This window comes from Balaenoptera musculus, chromosome 8 (assembly GCF_009873245.2).
Source record: "Balaenoptera musculus isolate JJ_BM4_2016_0621 chromosome 8, mBalMus1.pri.v3, whole genome shotgun sequence".
Classification (NCBI taxonomy): domain Eukaryota; kingdom Metazoa; phylum Chordata; class Mammalia; order Artiodactyla; family Balaenopteridae; genus Balaenoptera; species Balaenoptera musculus.
In genome coordinates, this window is record NC_045792.1 from 91,625,224 (window position 1) to 91,639,442 (window position 14,219).

At 38.3% G+C, this 14,219-nt stretch overlaps 1 protein-coding gene across 1 annotated transcript in view; it reads right to left on the reverse strand.

The window, feature by feature from the left end:
* The window catches only part of LOC118899565 (40S ribosomal protein S11-like), an 87,996-nt gene extending 73,981 nt beyond the window's left edge, over nucleotides 1-14,015 (reverse strand). Inside the window, 3 exon segments of the mRNA XM_036861335.1 lie at nucleotides 9,480-9,574; nucleotides 11,843-12,319; nucleotides 14,009-14,015. Of these exon segments, the coding sequence (XP_036717230.1) occupies nucleotides 9,480-9,574; nucleotides 11,843-12,311 (564 nt within the window). The 5' untranslated portion in view covers nucleotides 12,312-12,319; nucleotides 14,009-14,015.
* Nucleotides 14,016-14,219: the final 204 nt, after the last annotated feature.

A 14,219-nucleotide genomic window follows, 5' to 3' on the forward strand; every position in this document is an offset into this window, starting at 1 on the left:
TATGCAGAAAACTATAAGACACTGATGAAAGAAATTAAAGATGATACAAACAGATGGAGAGGTATACCGTGTTCTTGAATTGGAAGAATCAACAATGTGAAAATGACTATACTACCCAAAGCAATCTACAGATTCAATGCAATCCTTGTCAAACTACAAATGGCAGTTTTCACAGAACTAGAACAAGAAATTTCACAATTTGTATGGTAACACAAAAGACACCGAATAGCCAAAGCAATCTTGAGAAAGAAAAATGGAGCTGGAGGAACCAGACTTCCTGACCTCAGACTACACTACAAAGCTACAATAATCAAGACAGTATGGTACTGGCACAAAACCAGACATATAGATCAATGGAAGAGGATAGAAAACCCAGAGATAAACCCATGCACATATGGTCAGCTTATCTTTGATAAAGGAGGCAAGAATATACAATGGAGAAAATATAGCTTCTTTAGTAAATGGTGCTGGTAAAACTGGACAGCTCCAGGTAAAAGAATGAAATTAGAACACTCCCTAACACCATACACAAAAATAAACTCAAAATGGATTAAAGACCTAAATGTAAGGCCAGACACTATAAAACTCTTACAGGAAAACACAGGCAGAACAGTCTAGGACATAAATCACAGCAAGAACATTTGGACCCTCCTCCTAGAGAAATGGAAATAAAAACAAAAATAAAAAAATAGGACCTAATGAAACTTAAAAGCTTTTGCACAGCAGGAAACCACAAACAAGACAAAAAGACAACCTTCAGAATGGGAGAAAAATATTTGCAAATGAAGCAACAGACAAAGGATTAATCTCCAAAGTATACAAGCATCTCATGCAGCTCAACATCCAAAAAACAACCGAATCCAAAAATGGGCAGAAGACCTAAATAGACATTTCTCCAAAGAAGATATACAGATTGCCAACAAACACATGAAAGGATGCTCAGCATCACTAATCATTAGAGAAATGCAAATCAAAACCACAATGAGGTATCACCTCACACCAGTCAGAATGGCCATCATCAAAAAATCTACAAACAATAAATGCTGGAGAGGGTGTGGGGAAAAGGGAACTTTCTTGCACTGTTGGTGGGAATGTAAATTGATACAGCCACTATGGAGAACAGTATGGAAGTTCCTTAAAGAACTAAAAATAGAACTACCATACAACCCAGCAATCCCACTACTGGTCATATAGCCTGAGAAAACCATAATTCAAAAAGAGTCATGTACCACAATATTCATTGCAGCACTATTTACAATAGCCAGAACATGGAAGCAACCTAAGTGTCCATTGACAGATGAATGGAAAAAGAATATGTGACACATATATACAAATGGAATATTACTCAGCCCTAAAAAGAAACGAAATTGTGTTATTTGTAGTGACGTGGATGGACCTAGAGTCTGTCATACAGAATAAAGTAAGCCAGAAAGAAAATCAAATACTGTATGCTAACACATATATATGGAATCTAAAAAAAAAAAAAAAAAGGTTCTGAAGAACCTAGGGGCAGGACAGGAATAAAGATGCAGACATAGAGAAAGGACTTGAGGACATGGGGAGGGGGAATGGTTAGCTGAGATGAGGTGAGAGAGTAGCATTTATATATATACACTGCCAAATGTAAAATAGATTAGTGGGAAGCTGCTGCATATCACAGGGAGATCAGCTCACTGCTTTGTGACCACCTAGAGGGGTGGGATATGGAGGGTGGGAGGGAGATGCAAGAGGGAGGGGATATGGGGATATACATATACATATAGCTGATTCACTTTGTTATACAGCAGAAACTAACACAACATTGTAAAGCAATTACACTCCAATAAAGATGTTAAAAAATAAATAAATAAATAAATAAATAAATAAATAAATAAATAAATAAAGTCGGAAAGATGGTTTTTGGATGAAGCATAATGAAGGAGGCTCTCAGAAGTGGTAAGTGGAAGTCTTTAGAAAGCAATGAAAAATGATTATAGGATGGGCCAAAAGATATTAAATGATATATTTTATCTAACAATCTCTTTATAATTGTTTTTATTGGGCATTGCCAAACACACCCATCTCCCCTAATTTTCAGCAGAGCATATATTCTGAAGTCTATATCCATGGAAATCAAGTAAAGAGATGATTTTTCCTATCCCTGGTAACATGGCATACAAAAGGGACCCTGTTCATTGGATCGTGATCTAGTCTCTTTACTGAACTAAAATAATGAATGTTGTGGCTTGTACATGGGAAGAACCTTTAAAAACAGGAACCATTGCTTCCTCCAGAAGCTCGTTCTCCCTATGCCCTACTGCTTGTTCTAATAGGTGATTACCGTGTAAATTATATAATGACTTATTCTCTTAATAAATTTTATTTAAAATCTATCTATGTATCTATATATATATACATGTTCAGAATTTGAATTCTGAACTCACAGATATCCCCAATTAAAAATCATTGCAGAGTTTTGCAAAATATCTGTTCTGTTTGCATGCTCTTTCCCATCATTCTTAAAAATATTAACCATGTAATTATTCTGTTCTACAATATGAACACTACAGTCTCAAGTTGTAATATCAACTTATTTTTTTTTTCATATCTACAATTGGTTGACTATTTTTTCTTTTTAATTTAATTAATTTATTTTTTATACAGCAGATTCTTATTAGTTATCGATTTTATACATATTAGTGTATATATGTCAATCCTAATCTCCCAGTTCATCCCACAACCACCACCCCCTAGCTTTCCCCCCTTGGTGTCCATACGTTTGTTCTCTACATCTGTGTCTCTATTTCTGCCCTGCAAACTGGTTCATCTGTAACATTTTTCTACATTCCACATATATGCATTAATATACAATATTTGTTTTTCTCTTTCTGACTTACTTCACTCTGTATGACAGTCTCTAGGTCCATCCATGTCTCTACAAATGACCCAATTTCGTTCCTTTTTATGGCTGAGTAATATTCCATTGTATATATGTACCACATCTTCTTTATCCATTCATCTGTCAATGGGCATTTAGATTGCTTCCATGACCTGGCTATTGTAAATAGTGCTGCAATGAATATTGGGGTGCATGTGTGTTTTTGAATTATGGTTTTCTCTGGGTATATACTCAGTAGTGGGATTGCTGGGTCATAGGGTAATTCTATTTTTAGTTTTTTAAGGAACCTCTATACTGTTCTCCATAGAGACTGTATCAATTTACATTCCCACCAACAGTGCAAGAGGGTTCCGTTTTCTCCACACCCTCTCCAGCATTTGTTGTTTGTAGATTTTCTGATGATGCCCATTCTAACTGGTGTGAGGTGATACCTCACTGTAGTTTTGATTTGCATTTCTCTAATAATTAGTGATGTTGAGCAGCTTTTTATATGCCTCTTGACCATCTGTATATCTTCTTTAGAGAGATGTCTATTTAGGTCTTCTGTCCATTTTTTGATTGGGTTTTTGTTTTTTTAATACTGAGCAGCATGAGCTGTTTATATATTTTAGAGATTAATCCTTTGTCCATTGATTTGTTTGCAAATATTTTCTCCCATTCTCAGGGTTGTCTTTTCGTCTCATTTATAGTATCCTTTGCTGTGCAAAAGCTTTTAAGTTTCATTAGGTCCCATTTGTTTATTTTTGTTTTTATTTCCATTACTCAAGGAGGTGAGTCAAAAAGGATCTTGCTGTGGTTTATGTCAAAGAGTTTTCTGTCTATGTTTTCCTCTGAGAGTTTTATAGTGTCTGGCCTTACATTTAGGTCTTTAATCTATTTTGAGTTTATTTTTTGTGTACAGTGTTAGAGAATGTTCTACTGTCATTCTTTTACATGTATTTGTCCAGTATTCCCAGCACCGCTTATTGAAGAGGCTGTCTTTTCTCCATTGTATATCCTTGCCTCCTTCTTCATAGATTAGTTGACCATAGCTGTTTGGGTTTATCTCTAGGCTTTCTATCCTGTTCCTTTGATCTATATTTCTGTTTTTGTGCCAGTACAATATTGTCTTGATTACTGTAACTTTGTAATATAGTCTGAAGTCAGGGAGTCTGATTCCTCCAGCTCCGTTTTTTACCCTCAAGATTGCTTTGGCTATTCGGAGTGTTTTGTGTCTCCAGACCAATTTTAAGATTTTTTGTTCTAATTCTGTAAAAAATGCCATTGATAATTCGGTAGGGATTGCATTGAATCTGTAGATTGCTTTCAGTAGTTTAGTCATTTTCACAATACTGATACTTCCAATCCAAGAACATGGTAAATCTCTCCATCTGATTGTATTGTCTTTAATTTCTTTCATCAGTGTCTTATAGTTCTCTGAGTACAGGTCTTTTACCTGCTTAAGTAGGTTTATTCCTAGGTATTTTATTACTTTTTTTGCAATAGTGAGTGGGATTGTTTCCTTATTTTCTCCTTCTGATCTTTCATTGTTAGTGTATAGGAATGCAAGAGATTTCTGTGCATTAATTTTGTATCCTGCAACTTTACCAAATTCATTGATTAGCTCTAGTAGTTTTCTGCTGGTATCTTTAGGATTATATATAGTATCATGTCATCTGCAAACAGTGACAGTTTTGCTTCTTCTTTTCCAATTTGTATTCCTTTTATTTTTTTCTTCTTCTCTGATTGCCATGGCTAGGACTTCCAAAACTATGTTGAATAATAGTGGTGAGAGCGGACATCCTTGTCTTGTTCCTGATCTTAGAGGAAATGCTTTCAGTTTTTCACCATTGAAAATGATGTTTGCTGTGGGTTTGCCTTATATGGCCTTTATTATGTTGAGGTAGGTTCCCTCAATGCCCACTTTCTGGATAGTTTTTCTTATAAATGGGTGTTGAATTTTCTCAAAAGCTTTTTCTGCATCTACTGAGATGATCATATGGTTTTTATTCTTCGTTTTGTTAATATGGTGTATCACATTGATTGATTTGCATATATTGAAGAGTCCTTGCCTCCCTGGTAAATCCCACTTGATCATGGTGTATGATCCTTTTAATGTGTTATTGGATTCTGTTTTCTATTTTTTGGTTGAGGATTTTTGCATCTGTATTCATCATTGATATTGGTCTGTAATTTTCTTTTTTTGTTCTATCTTTGTCTGGTTTTTGTATCAGGGAGATGGTGGCCTCATAGAATGAGTATGGGGGTGTTCCTTCCACTGCAAATTTTTGGAAGAGTTTGAGAAGGATGGGTGTTAGCTCTTCTCTAAATGTTTGATAGAATTCACCTGTGAAGCCATCTGGTCCTGGACTTTTGTTTGTTGAAAGATTTTTAAGCACAGTTTCAATTTCATTACTTGTGATTGGTCTGTTCATATTTTCTATTTCTTCTTGGTTCAGTCTTGGAAGGTTATACCTTTCTAAGAATTTATCTGTTTCTTCCAGGTTGTCCATTTTATTGGCATAGAGTTGCTTGTAGTAGTCTCTTAGGATGCTTTGTATTTCTGTGGTGTCCATTGTAACTTCTCCTTTTTCATTTCTAATTTTATTGATATGAGTCCTCTTCCTCTTTCTATTGATGAGTCTGGCTAAAGGTTTATGAATTTTGTTTATCTTCTCAAAGAACCAGACTTTAGTTTTATTAATCTTTGCTACTGTTTTCTTTGTTTCTGTTTCATTTATTTCTGCTCTGATCTTTATGATTTCTTTCCTTCTACTAACTTTGGGTTTTGTTTGTTCTTCTTTCTCTAGTTCCTTTAGGTGTAAGGTTAGATTATTTTTTGGAGATTTTTCTTGTTTCTTGAGGTAGGATTGTATTGCTCTACACTTCCCTCTTAGAACTGCTTTTGCTGCATCCCATATGTTTTGGATCATCGTGTTTTCATTGTCATTTGTCTCTAGGTATTTTTTGCTTTCCTCTTAGATTTCTTCAGAGACCTCTTGATTATATAGTAGCATGTTGTTTAGCCTTCATGTGTTTGTGTTTTCTTCCCTGTAATTTATTTCTAATGTCATAGCGTTGTGGTCAGAAAAGATGTTTCATATGATTTCAATTTTCTTAAATTCACCGCAGCTTGATTTGTGACCGAAAATATGATCTATCCTGGAGAATGTTCCATGTGTGCTTGAGAAGAAAGTGTAATCTGGTATTTTTGGATGGAATGTCCTATAAATACCAATTAAATCTCTCTGGTCTATTGTGTCATTTAAAGTTTCTGTTTCCTTACTAATTTTCTGTCTGGATGATCTGTCCATTGGTGTAAGTGAAGTGTTAAAGTCCCCCACTATTATTGTGTTACTGTCAATTTCCTCTTTTATAGCTGTTAGCTGTTGCCTCATGTATTGAGGTGCCCCTATGTTACTTGCATATATATTTATAATTGTTATATCTTCTTTTTGTATTGATCCCTTGATCATTATGTAGTGTCCTTCCTTGTCTCCTGTAACATTCTTTATTTTAAAGTCTATTTTATCTGATATTAGTATTCCTACTCCAGCTTTCTTTTGATTTCCATTTGCATGGAATATCTTTTTCCATCCCTTCACTTTCAGTCTGTATGTGTCCCTATGTCTGAAGTGGGTCTTTTGTAGACAGCATATATATGAGTTTTGTTTTTGTAACCATTCACTGAGCCTGTGTCTTTCGATTGGAGCATTTAATCCATTCACATTTAAGGTAATTATCGATATGTATGTTTCTATTACCGTTTTCTTTTAAATGTTTTGTTTTTTTTTTTTTTTTTTAGCAATGGGTTTATAGCTACTTTATTTATTTATTTATTTATTTTGGCTGTGTTGGGTCTTCGTTTCGTGCGAGGGCTTTCTCTAGTTGCGGCAAGCGGGGGCCACTCTTCGTCGTGGTGCGGGGGGTCACTCTTCATCGCGGTGCGCGGGCCTTTCACTATCGCGGCCCCTCCCGTTGCGGGGCACAGGCTCCAGACGCGCAGGCTCAGTAGTTGTGGCTCACGGGCCCAGTTGCTCCGCGGCATGTGGGATCTTCCCAGACCAGGGCTCGAACCCATGTGCCCTGCATTAGCAGGCAGATTCTCAACCACTGCGCCACCAGGGAAGCCCTATTACCGTTTTCTTAATTGTTTTAGGTTTGTTTTTGTAGGTTCCTTTCTTTTCTTGTGTTTCCCAGTTAGAGAAGTTCCTTTAGTATTTGTTGTAAAGGTGGTTTGGTGGTGGTGAATTCTCTTAGCTTTTGCTTGTCTATAAAGCTTTTGATTTCTCCATTGAATCTGAATGAGATCCTTGACATTGAGAGTAATCTTGGTTGTAGGTTCTTCCCTTTCATCACTTTAAGTATATCCTGCCACTCCCTTCTGGCTTGTAGAGTTTCTGCAGAGAAATCAGCTGTTAACCTTATGGGAATTCCTTTGTATGTTATTTGTTATTTTTCCCTTGTTTTCAGTAATTTTTCTTTGTCTTTAATTTTTGTCAATTTGATTACTATGTGCCTTGGTGTTTTTCTCCTTGGGTTTATCCTGCCTGGGACTCTCTGTGCTTCCTGGACTTGGGTGGCTATTTCTTTTTCCATGTTTGGGAAGTTTTCAACTATAATCTCTTCAAATATTTTCTCAGGTCCTTTCTCTCTCTCTTCTCCTTCTGGGACCCCTATAATGTGAATGTTGGTGCATTTAATGTTGTCCCAGAGGTCTCTTCAGCTGTCTTCATTTCTTTTCATTCTTTTTCTCTATTCTGTTACGTGGCAGTGAATTCCACCATTCTGTCTTCCAGGTCACTTAACCGTTCTTGTGCCTCAGTTATTCTGCTATTGAATCCTTCTAGTGTATTTTTCATTTCAGTTATTGTATTGTTCATGTCTGTTTGTTTGTTTTTTAATTCTTCTAGGTGTTTGTTCTTTAATTCTTCTATGTCTTTGTTAAACATTTCTTGCATCTTCTCGATCTTTGCCTCCATTCTTTTTCTGTGGTCCTGGATCATCTTCACTATTATTATTCTGAATACTTTTTCTGGAAGGTTGCCTATCTCCACTTCATTTAGGTGTTTTTCTAGGGTTTTATCTTGTTCCTTCATCTGGTACATAGTCCTCTGCCTTTTCATTTTGTCTGTCTTTCTGTGAATGTGGTTTTCATTCCACAGGCTGCAGGATTGTAGTTCTGGCTTCTGCTGTCTGCCCTCTGGTGGATGAGGCTATCTAAGTGGCTTGTGCAAGCTTCCTGATGGGAGGGACTGGTGGTGGGTATAGCTGGGTGTTGCTTTGTTGGGTAGAGTTCAATAAAACTTTAATCTGTTTGTGTGCTGATGGGTGGGGCTGAATTCCCTCCCTGTTGGTTGTTTGGCCTGATTTGCCCAGCCCTGGAGCCTACAGGCCCTTTAGTGAGGCTAATGTCAGACTCTATGAGGGCTCACACCAAGGAGTACTTCCCAGAACTTCTGCTGCCAGTGCTCTTGTCCTCGTGGTGAGTCACAGCCACTCCCCGCCTCTGCAAGAGACACTCCAACACTAGCAGGTAGGTCTGGTTCAGTCTCCTATGGTGTCACTCTCCTTCCCTCTGTGTCCTGATGTACACACAATCTTGTGTGTGCCCTGTTTCCCCCAGACCTGTCAGAGTTGTGCAATCAAATCCCGCTAGCCTTCAAAGTCTTATTCTCTGAGAATTCCTCCTCCCTTTGCCAGACCCCCAGGTTGGGAAGCCTGACGTGGGGCTCAGAACCTTCACTCCAGTGGGTGGACTTCTGTGGTATAAGTGTTCTCCAGTTTGTAACTCACCCACCCAGCGGTTATGGGATTTGATTTTATTGTGATTGCACCCCACCTACCATCTCATTGCAGGTTCTTCTTTGTCTTTGGATGTGGGGTATCTTTTTTGGTGAAATCCAGGGTCTTCCTGTCAATGATTGTTCAGCAGTTAATTGTGATTCCGATGCTCTTGCAAGAGAGTGAGCACACATCCTTCTACTCTGCCATCTTCAACTAATCTCCCAAACTTACTATTAACAATAATCCCACTAAGCGATATCTAATTTTTTTCTCTTTTATTTCCCTTTAAATATATCTTATTAGGGATAGAGTATTGTGTTCCACAGTTCCTTGAAATAATTACTGCCTTTAATGTGTTTATATTGTCAATTTAAAGTGCAGTTATGTTTATACGTTGATATCTGAATTCAATTTTAAGGTTTATTGTATTTCCAAATTTATTTTTGATTATGTGAAATGTTTACATGTATCAAAGGTCAATATAATTATAAAATTCAGACAATTCTAGTCATTATATCTTTTCTTTTCATTTTATTCACACTCATCCTCAGTATGTAGCCATTTTCATTTATTACTTTATTATCTAGTACATCAAAATTGGCAGATAATTATTTTTTATATTTATTTCCTCTTCTTTTAAACAAAAGTTTGCATATTATGTACACTGTTCTGAACCTTTCTTTCTTTCCTTTTTCACTTTAAAATATGGACTGTCTCCATATACTTCATAGAGATCTTCTTTATTCTTTTTGATTGTTTTGTGGTACTGCCTTTTGAGGGTACCATAGGTTATTCAAAGAGCAGACCAGCTTTGTTAATGGCATTTTTTTCTTACAATCACTGCTGAAATGAATGTCTCATGCCTATCTTGTTTCCTACTTATTTGGGTGAATATTCGGGTAGCATCATCAGTAGAAGTCCCCAGGAACCCTGAGATAAAGATTAGCATGCAGAAAGTTTAATAGGGACTATTCTTAGTATTAATATCTGGAGGGAAAAGAAAAAGAAAGCAGGATTGAATGCAGGGAAAAGTCAGGCTGCAATGCAGTATCAATTAAGGCCTCAGACAACCCTACAGGGAGCTCTGAACCTAGGGTAGTCCTTCAGGGTTGTCACAAGTTAGGGTGAGGGGTCCAGCTTTATATCACTGAGACCATCAGTGATTGGAGATGGGATACCCTGCAAAACGGGGTTAGTCAACCTTCCTAACCTGATAACTGAAAGTTGTCAGCCCACAACCTGATCAGTAGTTGGGTAACTATATCAGTCCTAAAAGAGAGATCCATGCAGCACAACACAGACTCCATCAAAGCTGATCCCTGATGACATTTGAATTCACTTACATCATATCACTTCAAGGCTCTGGGTGGGCCTCTTCTGCTGGAAGAAACTCACAAGTGGGAGATTAGTAGGATGAACTGCAGCCCCTGCTGCTATAACTGGGTCTTGAAGCTACAACTGATTATCATTATCTTCATCCAATACTATCCATTCTAGATTCCCTTCACTGTCAGCTAGCATCACTGTGGGTCTTGGTGGTTCACTATGTGGAATGAACAAGACCCTCATCCCTGAGAAGTCTGTACTTCTGCTTCCCATGTCATTTGAAAGCACTGACCACTAAACTTATCCATGTATCATCAAAATTGGACAAGAGAGAACTAAGAGATATCCAAGTGGATAATTTGGATGCCTAACATATTTCTTCCTGCTCCAATTGTGTGACAACAGTCCTACCTCCTCCTCATGATCCAGGTCAATTATCCCTACCAAGATTGTGAATTTTATTCCTCCCTGTTGATCCCTTGGCAGGAGGAGCCCACAATGCGGTCTTAGCTCAAAGTTAAATGGATCTCTTGCTGATTGCCTGGGGGAAGCATTGCCCTCTCTGGAGACCATAACTTCTAATCTAGAAGAGCACAGAATTAAGGGGATTTGAGTGACCACAAATTCCCCAAGTAGAACACTGGAAATAATGAAAAGTGCAGTCCTTCTTGCCCATATCTATTATTTCTCAGACCAATATTTTCTATCCATTGGAGACAGCATCATATGATGGATGTTGATATAAGGTACATGCGATGTCCTAGAGCAGGGGTCCCCAACCCCTGGGCCGCAGACCAGTACCGGTTGCGCAGCAGGAAGTAAGCGGCGGGCAAGCCATGGAAGCTTCATCTGCTGCTCCCCTTCGCTCCCCTTCACTCCCCTTTGCTCACATTACTGCCTGAACTGTTCCCCTCTCCCTCCCCGTCTGTGGAAAAATTGTCTTCCACAAAATCGGTCCCTGGTGCCAAAAAGGTTGGGGACTGCTGTCTTAGAGGATGACACCCCATCTTCACAGGATATTGTCTCCAAGTTGGTGCCTTAGCTGTGCCTTTAACAACTCAGTATATTGCTGTATTAGGCCAACAGCTTCTGGGTGGTGTGGTATATGAGAGGACAAGTGGATTCTATAGACATATATACACTTTCACACCACCTTTGCCATAAAGTGGGTCTCTTGATCCTCTATGACATTATGTTGTTGATACGTAAAATATTCTATAAGACCTTAGATAGCAGTTCTGGCAAACAAATGGACTGACTCCCGTCATTCCAAAAATGCAGTCTGACTGACACCTAAACCCATGCTCTTAGATAGATACCATGCTATGTTTATTCCCTCACGATTCAGATAAAAGCAGAGGGCCTAAGATTATACCCAAGCAAAGGAGATGAAGTTGAAACCTTGAGAAACATACAGCAAAACAAGGAGCTCACTTTAATTCTAAACACAAAGATAGAGATGGGAAGACAGTAGTTTTCATCCTATTCCCATATACACCTATGAATAAACACAGGTAATATTTACTGAGAGCTTACTCTGTGCCAGTCATTGTTCTAAGTACTTGGCTTTAATTAACTCTTTGAAACTTCTCAACAAACGTATGGCTGGCCCATTTTAGTGCTAAGCACACTGAGGCACAGAGAGACTAACACACTCCCTTCTTTCGCTAGTAAGAGATGAATCCTGCGTTCTAAACTGTGTGGTCTGGCTTCAGGGTTTTGACACTTAAATGCTACACTATATCACTTCTAAAAACAGGAAAGAGGGAAAGAAAGACCCAGGGTGCCGTTTTTTTGTTTGTTTGTTTGTTTTTTGACTGGGAAAATAAATTATTTTGTTTGGGGCAGTGGGCAGTGGTCCAGTCTTAGAACTTCTGGAATGCTTCTTGGTGCCATCATCCTTGTTGACCTTGAGCATGTTGAAGTGCACCATCTTGCTCAGGGGCCGCCACTCGCCCACTGTGACACTGTCGCTGATTCGGACATCCCTGAAGCAGGGGGAAAGGTGCACGGACATGTTTTTGTGGTGCTTCTAGAAGCGGTTGTACTTTCAGATGTAGTGGAGGTAGTCTTGGTGGATGACAACGGTCCTCCGCATCTTCATCTTGGTCACCACGCCAGACTGGATCCACCCTCGGATGGAGACATTACCAGTAAAAGGGCATTTCTTGTCAATGTAGGCGCCCTCCATGGTCTCCTTTGGCGTCTTGAAGCCCAGACCAATGTTCTTGTAGTATAATGGGAGCTTCTCCTTGCCAGTTTCTCCAAGCAGGACCCTCTTCTTATTTTGAAAGTTGGTCAGTTGCTTTTGGTAGGCACGCTCAGTCTGAATGTCTGCCATCTTCCCAGCTGCCTGAAAAAAAACCAGGGTACCTTTTTTTTTTACAAACTTCCCTAACCATTCAATATCCTTACTGCTCACCAGTCAGTCATATAAACCTCCAGTACCAGCCTATAAGGGAGAAGAAGAAGAAAGGGTGTGTTTCTAGTAAAGTGACAAGGATATCATACTTGGATTTGAGCATTGTGTCAGCCAGTTCTGGCTGGGAGACCACAGAAACTCTTAGCCCTTTGGGCTTCAGTTTCCTCTGAAGTAGGATTAGATGCTTTCTCAGGTTCTTGGCTATTTCATAACCAAGAAATAATTATCATACTGGATTATGTTGAACTACCTTGAATTTGGGAGAATGGGTTCACTTTTCCACATAAATGGAACCTCCGCTGCTTACATGAGAATGTCTTTACCATCACAGCTTATCTGGAGAAAACATCAAGGTGAATCTTTTAACCTTGAGCTCTAACAGTACTTGTTTGAGTGAAAGGTACAACCTTATCCTAGAAGCTAAAACCTGGTGACAAAGGGGCAATCAGCTTGAATCACAGTGAAGGGACATTCCTCATTTCAAAGCTGAACCAAAGTGCTATGCTTTGTGACAAGCAGGTGAACTCTCAGAGGCCCTGAAAAATTGGTGAATCCATCAGCATGGGGAATCGGCTATCTTGATTGCAAATCAATGACTCATTCTGGCACCCCCTTGACAGCTGCTGATTTGTTTCCTTAAGACAACTCTTTAATTAGAGAAATATATGTAGGTATGAGGTGCATGGTTTCACATGAAGAGAGCAAACAGAATGAAATCTAGGTTAAGAGAGCTCCGCCAATACGCTGAAGCAAACAAGCCATCTCTGCAAAAATAACCACCTCTCTCTTTCTTCTTTCACAACACAGACACTTTGTTATTGGTAAGATTATCTAAAGTTAAGTCCCATCCTTTCAACAAACATTCCACTCCTCAAACTGATGCACCACATATGTCTATTGTCTATTAAAATATCATCACACATATAGCCAAGGAGAAGTCAAAAAACAAGGTAGCATATGTGTTCATTTAATCAGTTATTCTACTGAAAAAGAGTTGTTAGTACTTCTTTATATATCATGTTATGCATTGGAAACACAGAAGTGAAAGAAGACAGATTTCCTTCCAATGAGAGAGGTTATAATCTAGCAGAGGAAATAGAAAATCACATCCACAATTACAATAGCAAGTGAAAAATATACTGATCCTTGCAAACACAGGTTGCTCTTCGAGCACCAGAGGGACATCTTAATGCCTTGGGGCAATCAGAGAAAGCTTCTTGGAGGTGGTGTCATAAGTTGAGCTTTAAATGGTAGAGAGATTTTAGTTGAAGGAACCAAAGTTCATTTTCAGGCAGAGAAAGAAGCTTATGAGAAGGTATAAAAGTCTACAAAGAAGGGTTTGCATGAAGTGGGAAGTCAGACAGTACAAAATTTCAGAGTTTCCCAAGTTTAACATTTTATTGTTCAATTTTTTGAAATGGGCTTTATCAATGTAAAAACAAACCAGTAAATATATAAGTGATAGTTTAAAACAAACAAGCAAACTTGCTCTCACATCAAACATACATTACCATGGTGACTACTTTCCTTTTTGAACATTTAATCCTCCATCTCAGGACAAGAAGATACAAGGCACAACTAAGAACTGTGTGTGAAGGAGACTTTCATGGGAAAACAATAAGAAGGGGGAAACACAGAGTGTACAGTTAACAAATACTTATGTGATAGTTGTACATTATACACAGTGAGAAAAACGCACACTAATGAAATAAAGTAGCCTGATTAAATTAATTACAATACATTCATACTATTTAATAAGATATAGCTTTTTAAAAAAGTGTAATTTGTATATATTCTCATGGGAGAAGATTGATTTGAGTGAATAAA